The sequence below is a fragment of the Hemitrygon akajei genome, chromosome 10 (assembly GCF_048418815.1).
Source record: "Hemitrygon akajei chromosome 10, sHemAka1.3, whole genome shotgun sequence".
Classification (NCBI taxonomy): Eukaryota; Metazoa; Chordata; class Chondrichthyes; order Myliobatiformes; family Dasyatidae; genus Hemitrygon; species Hemitrygon akajei.
In genome coordinates, this window is record NC_133133.1 from 30,629,692 (window position 1) to 30,644,322 (window position 14,631).

At 41.7% G+C, this 14,631-nt stretch overlaps 1 protein-coding gene across 2 annotated transcripts in view; it reads left to right on the forward strand.

Annotated features, from left to right (window-relative positions):
* Positions 1 to 14,631, forward strand: part of LOC140734265 (actin-binding protein WASF3-like) — an 83,515-nt gene that overhangs the window by 48,459 nt on the left and 20,425 nt on the right. For both annotated transcript variants that reach the window (XM_073057998.1, XM_073057997.1), the window contains 3 exons: positions 3,222 to 3,356; positions 9,228 to 9,381; positions 11,150 to 11,267. In XM_073057998.1, coding sequence (XP_072914099.1) covers positions 3,222 to 3,356; positions 9,228 to 9,381; positions 11,150 to 11,267 — 407 coding nt within the window. The remainder of the gene's footprint in view (positions 1 to 3,221; positions 3,357 to 9,227; positions 9,382 to 11,149; positions 11,268 to 14,631) is intronic.

Sequence of the window (14,631 nt, forward strand, 5' to 3'; positions counted from 1 at the left end):
ACTCTGGATCATTCGGGATGCTGAAGGAGAGATAAATAGGACATATGGAGAGGTAGTTACACCCAAGGCGCAAGACACAGGAAACTGGGTGACAGTCAAGAAGAGGAAAGGGGTTGAACAGCCAGTGCAGAATACCCCAGTGGCCATCCTCCTCAACAACAGGTATATCACTTTGGATACTGTCGGTGGGGCGGGGGGGGAGGTGGAAGGGGGTTGGACTAACAGAGGGAAGTCACAGCAGTCAAGTCATGGCACTAGGACTGGCTCTGTGACTCAGAAGGAAGTGGGGAGAAAAGGCACATTGTGGTGATAGGGGATTCGTTACTTAGAGGAACAGACAGGAGGTTCTGTGGGCAAGAACAAAATTCCCAGATGGTATGCTGCTTCCTGGGTGCCGGGGTCTGAGATATCTTTGATCAAATACTCAACATTCTTAAGTTGACAGCCAGAAGCTGTGATCCATGTGGACACCAATGACATGAGTAGGATGAGTGACGAGGTTCTGCAAAGTGAGTTCAGGTAGTTAGGTGCTAAGTTAAAGGGCAGGACCTCCAGGATTGTGATCTCAGGAATGATACCCATGCCATGTGCTAGTTAATCCAGAACTAGAAAGATTATGCAGTTTTACATGTGGCTAAGGAGTTGTAGGAAGCAGGACATAAGCTTTTTGGATCATTGGGCTCTCTTCCAGGGGAAGTGGGACCTGCACAGAAGGGAAGATTAGCACGTTGTTATGAACCCCATAACTGGGTCACTTACCAGCAAAGATAGAGAGGTCCGTTGAAGTCTGATGGTACTATTTTTAAACGTTTTTATTTATAAAGGGGCACAAAAGTAAGGTTAATACAAACATTCAGATAATATACGTCATCAATACTCAATCTAAAGCGCGGGTATAGTAATAATCAACAATAAGAAGTAGCTCTATCGTTTGTCTAGGGGTAAAACTATTGTCCGATGGAAATATCAAAGTCTCTCGAGTTCATGCAGGCTTTTTGCTTTTTGGGGACCGCTGGGTTTCATGTGTTGGAGAGAGAGAGATTTTTGGTGAGAAAATAAACTTGCCAGCCTTTTGGACTCAAATCGTTGAATCGGGAACGTGGGTTCCCCGTTGTCAGTTCGAAGTCCTTTTCGGTGTTATCAGCCACTCGCTCCCCAGGCTAGGGGAAACGAACCACACGTGGCTTCCGAATAGCTTCCCGTCATCACGGGAGCGATGAGCGATGGTGTCTCCTTCTGGTGCGTCGCTGGGGTACTGCCTCCTGCAGTCCCCTTTTTATCTTGACTTGCAGAGTTGTAGATGTCAATCAAGGTGGGGTGATACAATCCCCATCCCACATTGCCCGAGGGTGTGCACACAGCCCTGATCGCTGGCACGTAGCATAGAGTCGCAATCCATTCAGGTGTCTCTAAGAACAATGGTCAAAATCCGTTGCGTTGTCTCTCTGAGGATTCTCTCTCATTTCCTGGGTCCAAGACTCGAATTAAGAGCGATCTTGCGATTCTCAGGAAGGAGGGGGCTGGGATCATAACAACGTGAACTGGAGGGGAACTAATATCTAGTAGGAAGGTTTGTTAATGCTGCACGGTGGGGTATAGAGTTACGGGGTGTAGGAACCAGAGTGCCAGAACAGTTAGTGGAGATGTTGTGGAGATAGATGTTGGTAAGACCTCAGACAAGTCAGGAATCAAAAGGTTGAGCATGGTGTGACTCGTGTCCTGATCTTGCTATATTTCAATGCAAGAGGTATCATAGGAAAGGTGAATGAGCTCAGGGCATGGATCAATACCTGGAATTGTGACATTGTAGCAGTTAGTGAGGCTTGGTTGCAGGAGGGACAACTCAATATTCAGGGTTCTGTTGTCTTAGACATGACAAAGTGAGAAAGATTAAAGGAGAAAGGGCGGCGTTACTAGTGAGGTGATGTGGGTGGAACTGAGAAATAAAAAAGGTATGAGCATGTTAATGGATTCAAAGGTTAATTTATTATCAAAGTACTGTATACAACTCTGAAATTCTTCAATTCTCTGGGTCACCATGTTATCCACTGTTGTCTTTGATGCTTTGTGATCCCATGGTCATTGACCTGAACAGATCTAAGCATGGGATGCTACTCTTAAAAATATTCACCCTCTTTTACTGTTAAAGTCACAGACCAGACAGAGAATAACGGTCATATCCTGGGTGAGCCCCCAGGTGTTATGACTGTGAACAAAATTATTGGAGAGATACTTAAGCTAGTGATATAGAAGTCTTCACTATATTCAGCATAACAAATGGGCGTCATTCTGGAGACACTCTTCATAGAGACACACAAACTAAAAGGTACATCACATTGTTATACCCTTAAGATAAAAAATAACGGTATGTGATTCAATATAATTTCAATAGTTACAATGGCATTTTTACTTCAATACTTTGGGTTGATAAAAGGTTCATTTGAGGTGCATATTGGAAGCACAGTGTAATTAATAAGACACCTCTGGAGGTCCATATGCCTTTGGGAAAAGCTAATTAACACAAATACTCTACAAGCTTTGATGACAGAGAGCCAGACACCCAAAATTAATGTTGACAGGGCTGTCTCTAACTATGCAAATATGGTAAGTACACAAAAACTATTGATTTCCTATACCTGTGACCATGTTTGATATGCTAAGTGACAACATCCGTATGGTCTACCAGCTTGCACTCAAGTTACAATGGTGCAAGTAACTTAGCTATGTCGCCTGCTTTGATGCAAGCCAATTAACACAACCCCATTGTCTTAATGTTTGGCTCTTACATATGCAATCTCTTAGTCTCTGGAGCAGCCTGTGCTTTTAACTTAAATTTACTGCTTGCACTTGACAAAAATCTGAAGGCTAACTACAAGCGTCTTGAATTATTTACATTTATAATAAGAACTAAAACCTGTTTCTGTGAATTAATATCTGCTATATTCACATAACTAATGAATTCTCCATAACAGACACATCATTAATTGCAAGAATAAAATTCAACATTAATTAGATTAATTACTTGGACTTTTGCTATTTGTTACCATCAGTAATCCTTATGATTAAAAGAAATCAAAGATTTTTGTCACCTTCACTTTTTTTTGCATGTAGGTTGAAATTAAATGGCTGTTAAATTATCTGCTTTATTAAAGCTAGCATGTTCAAAATTGACCAAGATGGCCAGTGGTTCTAATTGAAATGTTTTACTTTCTTCCTCACAGGTAGACATGCTGAAGATATATTTGGAGAGCTTTTTAATGAAGCTAACAATTTCTGTATGCGAGTTAACTGTCTCCAGGAGAGAATTGATTGCCTGGCAATTAAAGTCACCCAACTAGATTCCACTGTGGAAGAAGGTCAGTGAGCAGTGAACTTGGCGATAGAACTCGGGTGTAAGTGGAGGCAAAGATTGTGCAAATTTGAACAATCTAATGAACAGTAACATTGCATTGTGGGGATTTATTTGCAATGCAGTGTAGTTATGTATGTTGGGTAAGAATTACAATATCATGACATCTTGGAAGAAGGCCATTTGGCCCAATTGTACTATATTGGCTGTATGAAAGAGTAATTTAGTCAATCTCATTCTTTAAATCTTTTCCCAAATCTCTGCAGTCTTTTCTCCAAGTTTCAACCCAACTTCCTTTTGACATTGACATTTGAATTTGTTTCCCCTGCTCTTTCAAGCAATTAAGTTTGGATCCTGATCATTTGCTCACTGAAAATGGGTTTAATCAAGCCTTTCATGATTCTTACGACAATCATTTGAAATTAACTGCCTCTGGCTCTCAGCCTTTTCAACGATGGGAAGAATTTCAGATAACTTTCCATTTTTTTTTACTGAAAGGAGAAAATCTCAGGTTTTCAGCTCTATCTAAGCAACTGGTGCAGTTTTAAATGCGATGTTTAAAAGATGATTTAGGACATGCATGGACAGATACAGAGCTAATGCAGGCAAGTGGGATGAGCTTTGACAGGCGTCAAGGTCAAGATGGATGAAGTGGGCTGAAAGGGCTGTGTGACTCTAAAATGGTTTATACCCCGGCCCATTTCACCAAATCTTCCCTGCAACTTCTCTGTTTCCTTCATATTGTTTCCTAAGTATGTGGGTTAGAGTTGGATACTGGATACTAGTCATGATAAATCAATGCTTTATAGGATTTCACTTGACTTGTACCTGTAACCCATGATTCAAAATACTTTATGGAAAAGCTCTTTACTTGAGCTGTTCTGTCACCTTCAAAGAATTGTGCCCACATATGTCAGATCTCTCTGTACCCGTGCAACATGATCAAAATGCTGGATGAACACACTAAGGCAGGCAGCAACTATGGAAGGGAATAAACAGTCGGCGCTCTGGATGGAGACCCTTCGCCAGGACCAGAAGGAAGGGGGCAGAAGGCAGAATAGGTGGGGGAAGCAGAAGGAGTACACACTGGAAGGTGATAGGTGAGACCAGGTGAGGGGGAAGATGGGAGGGCGGATGGCGGGTGAAGTAAGAAGCTGGAAAGTGATAGGTGGAAGAGGTAAAGGGATGAAGAAGAAGGAATCTAATAGGAGAGAACAGTGGACCTGGGAATAAAGGGAAGGAGGAGAGGAAACTGAGAGAGGTAATGAGCAGAGTAGGGGGGAGAGTGCAACCAGAATGGGGTATGTAAAAGGAGAGATCTTGGGGGGGTATGTGTAGCCACTTGCAAACTGTGTATTTTAAATTATATTGTCTGTCATTTCACTTCCTATTAAACCATATCTTCACATTTCTCTACATTAAATTTCACCTCCCACGTGTCCATCTTTTCAACCAGTCTGTCCACATACTCTTGAAATAATTTGCTATCATTATTGTTTATCACACTTCTAAATTGGGTATTCAGTAAATTCTGAAATAGTGGCCTGTGCATCCAGGTTGAAGTCATTAGAATGTATGTATGTGACAGATTACTAGTCCTGGCATTGATCCTTTGGAGAACAGCTGTTCGTGCTCTTCCAGACAGAAAACAACTGTTCACCCTAAATCTGCTTCTTGACCCTAAGCCAGTTATAAATCCACACTGCACTGGGAGCTTTTGCTCCTTGGGTTTCAGCTTTGTTGACAAGTTTATTATGTGAGACCTTTTCAAGCAATTTTTGAAACACCCTGTGCATAACATCAACCATATTGTCTGTATTTTTTTCCTGAAGGAAGCAATGGGATGCCTACAAAGGCTATCAAATCACACATAAAGTGTAGGACTTCAAAGGGGCGGTGGGGAGCAATGGCCGGTCATGATCAACATGCAGGAAAAGTCCTTTGGAGTGAATTCAGAAAAAAAAACTTGTATAATAGTGGAAATCTGAATCTGTCTTTCCAAAAATTCTGAATCAATATAAACTTTTTAGACTGGGGTGCTTCCTTTTTTTCCCCGGGAGGGGAATCAAAAGCATGAATAAAGACAGGTTAAAATATGGCCGTGATGTGGATCAACGTTAATTTAAGAGGCTAACAATTCTACAGCTGTTTTCAAACAGCTGTTTTCCTTCGTGATTGTAACTCCCAGCATTGTTAATGATAATGCAAAAGGTGATGCCTGGCCCAGATGTTTTTGCATTGGCAATGCCACTAATGTAATGTCTGACCTTAGAGCATCGCTGCAGATTGCAGCATTGTGTACCATGACAACGGATGTCAGACGCTGTGGGGTTGGCTTTCATCTTTGTTTGTCAGTTTTGTAGCGGTCCTGTGTAGTCTTTGCTTGACTTTACACAGAGCAGCTGGCCTTCATCTGGTGACTGTGAGAATGAGCCTGCCCTCATCAACTATGACTTTGCAATAATGAGTAATATCACTGTTGATCCCTCCACCTACCCACCTATTCCAGCCTGCAGATTAATTTGTGCCTCCACATGTACTCCCACAGTTAGATAACTCCTAAATGAATTCTGTTGGAAAGCCGTTGATCTTTAGTTGAGAAGGAAAGTACACAAAATTAAGCCTACAGAAGGAGAAATAAAGCGAATACTTTCACAAAAATCTAAACAATCCTCTCTATAGGGCTGGGGGAAATGGTTGGGAGGCTAATTCTTTGGATGCTTTCAAGAAAGAGTTTAGGTAGAGCTCTTAATGATAGTGGAGTCAAGGGATATGGGGAGAAGGCGGGAATGGGGTACTGATTGTGGATGATCAGCCATGATCACATTGAATGGCGGCACTGGCTCGACGGGTTGAATGGCCTACTCCTACACCTATTGTCTATTGTCTACTTTATATCTATATGGTTGCCAAGCCAATTGTACACTTTAGTATGTCCTGAGGTCTGGCTTTGTGGCTTTCGACACCAACCAGGTTTCCTTCATGTTTTTACTTCCTTCCCATTGATACAGAAGGCCTTGATTTAGAAGCACAACATAGGGCCTTTGGATATTTGGGAACCGAGCCTGGAAAGCAGGTCAGTCTTGAGCTGGAAGTTGATTCAAGCAAAGCTGCTGAAGGGCTTGTTGTTAGTTTTAACTAAAATCACAACATTTCATTATATTTTATTGGAGGTGAGGGTGAAGGTTAGTGGAGTTTGTAGCATCATAACTGAAATTATCATTGACGTGAAATGTGTTGTGAAGAGCCTAGTAGTTCTGTTTCTGTGTTAAATAATGCCAGAGCAGAGACAAGAACAAGCAGTCAGCAAAGCTATAGGACATAATGACACTTCTGAGTTGAAACCTTCCTAAAAACTGAAAGGTGAGTGTCTTGGTGGGGTGGATCAAAATTAAGTAAGGAGAAAAGTGCAAGTGGAAATTAAAGGGTTTATGTTTTAAGGGTTTAGATATAAAATTCTCAATCTTGGTGAGGTAATAACAGAGTTAAAGACAAACGAATAAGCAAAACAATGATATGAAATTTCACTCAAATGGCAAATAGAGGAATGCACCAAAATGGGGGAAGAGGATAGCTGATGTCCGGATTGGAAATGCAGGGAGCAGCAAAGAGATTTGCCAGTCTTTCTCAGAGACGAAAGGAGATCGCACTGAAAAGTGGATTATGATCCAGTTAAATTTGCCCTTTATTACAACAAAAGAAAATGCTAGAGATATTCAGTGGGTCAGGTAACTTTGAGCATTACAATTTCATCCAGATAACCTTTCGTCAGAACTGAAAAAGTGAGAAACCAAGAGTGTTTAAGTTGCAGAAAGGAAGAGGGATGAAGAGACTGAAGGGAGTGCTTGTGATAGGGCTTTTATACAGTTGATGCAAATGCTGCTTGTTGCCGTCTAATGGAGAGTGATAAATATTTGTTAATCATAACTAATCTGCTAGTCAGACCTGGATACTTTCAGAACTGTTTTCAAATATTCAGCTTTTATAGTTTGCCTTTTATTTTTCCCTGTTTGATTTATTGTAGCCTCTTCCTTTCCTGGAATATCATTCTGGGATGAGCTCAATTCTTTGCTATGATTTTCTCTTGTCTTGTTTTCAGTTTAGAATGGCAGATAACAGATATACTTTAATATTCCGATTGCCTTTTAAACCTCATAAATATTTTAACTTGTTTTTCTTTTTCCTCCATTTTCTTCTCATTGGTCTTGCGTGTATTAAATTATTGTGCAATCCCATTTTACACGTTTTTTCACAAGTAAACAGGTTTCCACATCTCTATTCAACAACTTACTGTTAGTCAACCTGTTAACTTGGTATTGGGAGGAATATACATAGGAACAGAATTAGGCCATTCAACACATTGAATCTGCTCTGCCATTCACTCATGGCTGATATATTAGCCCCCCAACCCCATTATCATGCCTTTTCCCCAGAACCTTGATGCCCTTACAAATCCTGAACCGTCAACCTCTGCTTTAAATATACCTAACTGCTTGGACTCCACAGCTGCTTGTGGCAAGGAATTCCACAGGTTCACCACCCTCTAGCTAAAGAAATTCCTCCTCATCTTTGTTCTAAAGGGGCATCCTTCTATTTGAGGGTATGCCATCTGGTTGTAGACTCCCCCACTACAGGAAACATCCTCTCCCTATCCACTCTGCCTAGGCCTTTGAATGAGATCCCCCTCATTCTTCTAAACTCAAACTAGGACAGGCCAAGATTCATCAAACACTCCTCAAATGTTATTTAATTCTGAAGAGGTTCTGCACTTGAATTGTTAAATTTTCTTTCTAGCATTGTTGCATTGCCCAGGATTTTTGTTAATTCCCAATTATTTGTGTTTCTTCTGTTTGTATTCTGGGGTGTATGAATTTTAAAATGCATTAAACACTCGCAACAAAAATGCCTTTTAATTTGGGGAAAGTATTGGATGGAGGCCAGAGAGAAGAAAGATGTGAGAATTGACCATTCATTCATCCCCAAACCCTCTCCGATGGAGGTTTCATAGCAAATATGGTGTTGGGTAACTTGAATGACCAACTTCAAGAAACAGGAAAAATATCAAATGTCTGTGTCAAAATCTGAGTCCGCACACATAACGTTTCACTAAAAAGAGAAAATACTGGAAATGCTGAACATGCCAGTCAGGATATGTGGAAAAAAAAACAGTTTAGTGTTTCAACCTGAAACATTAATTTTGTTTCTCTCTTCACAATTGCTGCCTTACCTGCTGAGTTTTCATCCCCCAGTTATTTCCTAATTTACATTTTCAGCATCTGCATATTCATACAGCACAGAAGGAGGCTCTCTGCCCTGTTGTATCCATGTTGACCATCAGGTACCCACCTATACGAATCCCATTTACGAGCACTTTGTCCGCAGCTTTCTAAGCCATGACATGGTAGAACATGCATCATGCCCATTTGACCTGCTTCTGCTTGTTCCTTATGTTCTAGGTTGGGTTTCTATAGCAATGCAGTCTATTCGGAGGTAGTGCATCATTATGAGAACAGTGGGAGGGGGTGATGGTGATGAGAGAGATTGAGCCTTAGTTCAGAGAAGAGGGGATCAATAAATGAAGAGAAATTACTATAAACAGAACTAGTGGTGACGTGGTTCTATTTGTCACTTTATGTACTGAACATCATCTTCACTGTTACTGAATCACTGCAAAATCTGATAGCACTTAACTCTCAATGGTAATGGCATGTGTTTAAGGACAAATGCCATTCAGGTAAAGCTGGTACGTAAACACAGACTTATGACAGTGCTTAAAAACGGTTGAGGCTAGACAACTTTCTCTAAGCATTTGTTGTTGCAACATGAATAAAAGTGAATTTGTTGTCTTAGTAACCACACATTTTGTTTTGAATTGCAGTCTCGCTGCAAGACATCAACATGAGGAAAGCATTTAAGAGTTCAACCACACAAAACCAGCAGGTGGTGTCACGGAATACTATTCCAAATCCAGTGTTGGAGATGTTCCAACAATGTGACAAGCCTCCACCTCTCAATATCCTGACACCGTACAGGTAACGGTTAATTAGACTTGTGGAAATTTGCTCAAATCTAGATAGTGCGTCGAGAAGGATGAAGTTTTCATTGTAGGTGGATCCAGTTTCTCACGTTGAGCTTTTTAATTTTAAAATTGGTCATTCATAAAATTTGCAACTATATAATAGAATACATTCTCATGTCGCTATATGAACAGTTCCATTAGTAATAACTTAGCATGGCATTAACTTCCATTATGTAAGTTCAAGGATTTTGTTCTTTAAATACTAGTTCCATCCCTTATTCTGCAATGTCAAGAAAATCTCTGGTCTTTTTCTACAAAGCCTTTACAACAGCTGCACAAAACATTAGAGCATCTTGTAGTGTCCTGTCCTGGACTGTGGAACATGCCAGACTGCAACATTTGTGAACAGAATTTGTTGCATTTTTTGTCGGACGATCTTGGCAAATGCATATTCCAAAATTAGATGGATGACTGTAATGACCCCAATACAGATGCCTCAAGGACAGCAGATGATGGTGCTGAGACCCTGTGCAAGAAGAATCTGACAGGGAGGGCCGTTCTCTTGGTTCTAGTTTGAGTATCCCAGAGAAGTGACCTTCAATGAAATGTTCTTGATGGCCTGTTTAGTGAACTACATGACAAGGTCCACCTTTAACTTTCAGCCTTGAGGTCATCTGATTCAGCCCACTGTCTGAAGGACTTGTAGTGAAAAGTGTTACTCTGTGTACTTCTGTTCTACAGAGAACAATTAAATGGCACTGTGTGGCTAAAATCAATGTTCTGTACCAATGTGGACAGACCCTGACCTTTTAGCACAGGTATGCAGTGACATTTAACATTTGCCTTTTGAAATCATCTAGGTGAACTTGTCAAGTTAGAGGTAACTTGGCCCGAATAGCAACAGAAACAATTTACAAACAATTTTTAAGCAAAGGCAGGAGATTTTTATTAGCTGGGAAAAGTGGGATATTAAATGACAGCCAAATATAGCTATGGCTTCTCATTTGAATTTCACACCCAGTAGCCATGCAGAAAGGAGGATGGTATGAGAAAAACCACACCCACACTTGAAGAATGGAGCAGGAGGAGAAAGGGAGGATAACGTTGCTGTGCAAACTGTGTTGGATTGAGCGAATGAGTAGACTGGGGAGGGAGAGAAGCATGTTACAACATTACAACAGGTTACCTTGGAACTACTAAGAGTGGAAGCACTCCTCCACCTCCTGACCAAGAGAACTGCCAGATCTCCTGACTGATCTCTTCGACCCTGCCTTCATTAAGAGGCCAAGTAAACCGAGCTCCAGTGAATCTGATCCACAGTTGTTAAAGTATTTCAATTAGTTTCATACAACTAGAGACTATATTTCTTTATGGACCCACCCAGCCCACCTCAACCAATCCTCTATCATTTTGAAATAGTAGTGAAGCTGTTATTTACCAAAGCTAACAATATTTCAAAAATTCTCTCTGTCACCAGAAATTCAGGCAGTTCCAAAATAGAAAAATGTGGAAGAGGGTATTGGACAGAGCAATGAAATTCTACCAGAGTGCTGGCGTGGAGGTTAACATCTTGACAAGAAATGTATTAGTTTTTGTATCTACATTTGATCTGAGGAGTCATGCAATCAAATGAACAATTCCTAGTCTAATAGCTCTGTGTGGTAATACTTTTGTGTTTTAGAAGATTCTGTGATGGGCTGCAGAAGTAATATCATGAGAAGTATGTTGCTAGGGTATGTCATTATTTTTTTTTACAAGTTTTCCTTGAATTCTATATGCAGGGATGACAGAAAAGATGGGCTCAAATTTTACACAGATTCTTCCTACTTCTTCAATTTGTGGAAAGAGAAGATGCTGCAGGCTACAGAGGATAAAAGAAAGGAAAAGCGACGTCAAAAGGTATTGAAAATAATATTTAAAAGTATTATCCATAATTAATGTCTTGTATATTGCTCCATACATTTTAGTCTGAAATAACTATGGAGAGTATTCATTTGCAATTATCACTGAGCCGATAGTGTCCATTAAGCAGTACTGATCTTTTTGGCTCGAGAGCCTTCAGCGAGGAGGCTGAGGGAGGAGACTATGCCACAGCTGGAGAAGGTGAGAAATGGTGAAGAGGTGACAGGTAAACTGATGCTTGCCTGATGTGAGAGGTCAGGGACACTGATGGTGCCTCTGGCTGCTACAACTGTGGTAAGTGTGTCCAGGTTCAGCTCCTGAAGGAATGTTTTGGGGCACTGGAGGAGCAACTGGATAACCTCAGGTTCATCTGAGAAAACGAGAGTTTTCTGGACAGGACCTACAGTGAGATCATTACACCAAAGATACCGGAAGAGAGAAGGGGGGGGGGGGGCGATGATGAGGAAGGGATGGATGTTTGGAGTACAGGAGACCCTGGAGGATGTACCTCTTGAAAACAGATTCACCCTCTTGGAAGTTGTCGAGACAAAAGACACTGCCAGTCTGAGAGGCGGACAGGTCTGCGAGTCAAAAATTGGTGCTCTAGCAAAGCCAAGGAGACAGACGTCAGGCAGAGCTGTGGTAGTAGGGGATTCCATAGTGAGAGGTACAGAAAGGGGTTTCTGCAGCACCAGGCCGGATTTAAGGATGGTGTGTTGCCTCCCTGGTGCCAGGATCCAGGACGTCACGGACCGATTGCAGGGCATCCTCAAGGGTGAAGGTGAACAGCCGGAAGTGGTAGTGCATGTCACTACAAATGACATCGGGAAGAAGAGGAAAGAAATTCTGCAGTGTGACTTCAGAGAACTCGGAAGAAGGCTGAAAAGCAGGACCTCCAGGGTGGTTATCTCCGGTTTGCTTCCAGTTCCTCATGCTGGTGAGGGCAGGAACAGGGAGATAGGGGATCTGAATGTGTGGCTGAGGAGCTGGTGTGGGAAGCAGGGATTTAGATTCTTAGACCACTGGGATCTGTTTTGGGGTAAGGATGAATTGTACAAAGGGGACAGGTTGCACCTTAACAGGTGGGGAACAGCATTCTGGCTTGCCACTGCTACACGGGTGTGTTTAAACTAATAAGTGCTGTGGGGGGGGGGGGGGGGGGGAGACGAACTGGAAATATAAGGATGGAGTTAAAGGGAAAGAGAGAACAAGAAAAGTTAAGAAAGACAACAGAATTGACGGGGCAGAAAGCTCAGGAAGGGATCGGAGAGTATAGCCAAGTGCAATAGGGATCGATGTGAAAGGTGAGGGGAGTAATGGATTAAAAGTATTGTATCTGAATGCACAAAGTATAAGAAATAAAGTAGATGAGCTTGAGGCTCAGTTGGAAATTGGCAAGTATGATGTTGTAGGAATAACAGAGACATGGCTGCAAGAGGACCAGGGCTGGGAAATAAATATTCAAGGGTATACATCCTATCGAAAGGACAGACAGGTGGGCAGAGGGGGTGGGGTGGCTCTGCTGGTGAGGAATGAAATTCAGTCCCTTGCGAGGGGTGACATAGAATCAGGAGATGTAGAGTCAGGATGGATAGAACTGAGAAATTGTAAGGGTAGAAAGACCCTAATGGGAGTTATCTACAGGCCCCCAAACAGCAGTCTGGATGTAGGGTGTAAGTTGAATCAAGAGTTAAAACTGGCATGTTGCAAAGGTAACGCTATGGTTGTTATGGGGGATTTCAACATGCAGGTAGACTGGGAAAATCAGGTTGGTACTGGACCCCAAGAAAGGGAGTTTGTGGAGTGCCTCCGAGATGGATTCTTAGAACAGCTTGTACTGGAGCCTACCAGGGAGAAGGCAATTCTGGATCTAGTGTTGTGTAATTAACCGGATTTGATAAGGGAACTCAAGGTACAGGAGCCATTAGGAGGTAGTGACCATAATATGATAAGTTTTAATCTACAATTTGAGAGGGAGAAGGGAAAATCGGAAGTGTCAGTATTACAGTTGAACAAAGGGGACTATGGAGCCGTGAGGGAGGAGCTAGCCAAAGTTGACTGGAAGGATACCCAAGCATGAATGACAGTGGAACAACAATGGCAGGTATTTCTGGGAATAATACAGAAGGTTCAGGATCAGTTCATTCCAAAAGGAAGAAAGATTCTAAGGGGAGTAGACTGTGGCTAACAAGGGAAGTCAAGGACACTATAAAAATATAAGAGAAGTATAACATAGCAAAGCTGAGTGGGAAACCAGAGGATTGGGAAACTTTTAAAGAGCAACAGAAGATAACTAAAAAGGGAATACGGGGAGAAAAGATGAGGTACGAAAGTAAGCTAGCCAAGAATATAAAGGAGGAAGGTAAAAGCTTCTTTAGGTATGTGAAGAGGAAAAAAATTAGTTAAGACCAAAGTTGAGCCCTTGAAGACAGAAACGGGTGAATTTATTATGAGGAACAAGGAATTGGCAGATGAGTTGAACAGGTACTTTGGATCTGTCTTCACTAGGGAAGACACAAACAATCTCCCAGATGTAATAGTGGCCAGAGGACCTAGGGTAATGGAGGAACTGAAGGAAATTAATATTAGGCAGAAAATGGTATTGGGTAGACTGATGGGACTCAAGGCTGATAAATCCCCAGGGCCTGATGGTCTGCATCCCAGGGTACTTAAGGAGGTGGATCTAGAAATCATGGACACATTGGTAATCATTTTCCAATGTTCTATAGATTCAGGATCAGTTCCTGAGGATTGGAGGGTAACTAATGTTATCCCACTTTTTAAGAAAGGAGGGAGAGAGAAAACAGGTAATTATACAAGGGAGAGTCAGTGGATGTAGTGTACCTGGACTTTCAGAAAGCCTTTCATAAGGTCCCACATAGAAGATTAGTGGGCAAAATTAGAGCACATGGTATTGGGGGTAGGGTACTAACATGGATAGAAAACTGGTTGGCAGACAGAAAACAAAGAGAAGGGATTAACGAGTCCGTTTCAGAATGGCAGGCAGTGACTAGTGGGGTACATCCGCAAGGTTCGGTGCTGGGACTGCAGCTATTTACAATATACATTAATGATTTAGATGAAGGGATTAAAAGTAACATTAATAAATTTACAGATGACACAAAGCTGGGTGGCAGTGTGAAATGTCAGGAGGATGTTATGAGAATGCAGGGTGACTTGGACAGGTTGGGTGAGTGGGCAGATGCATGACAGATGCAGTTTAATGTGGATAAATGTGAAGTTATCCATTTTGGTGGCATGAACAGGAAGGCAGATTACTATCTGAATGGTGTCAAGTTAGGAAAAGGGGAAGTACAACGAGATCTATGTGTCCTTGTTCATCAGTCACTGAAAGTAAGCA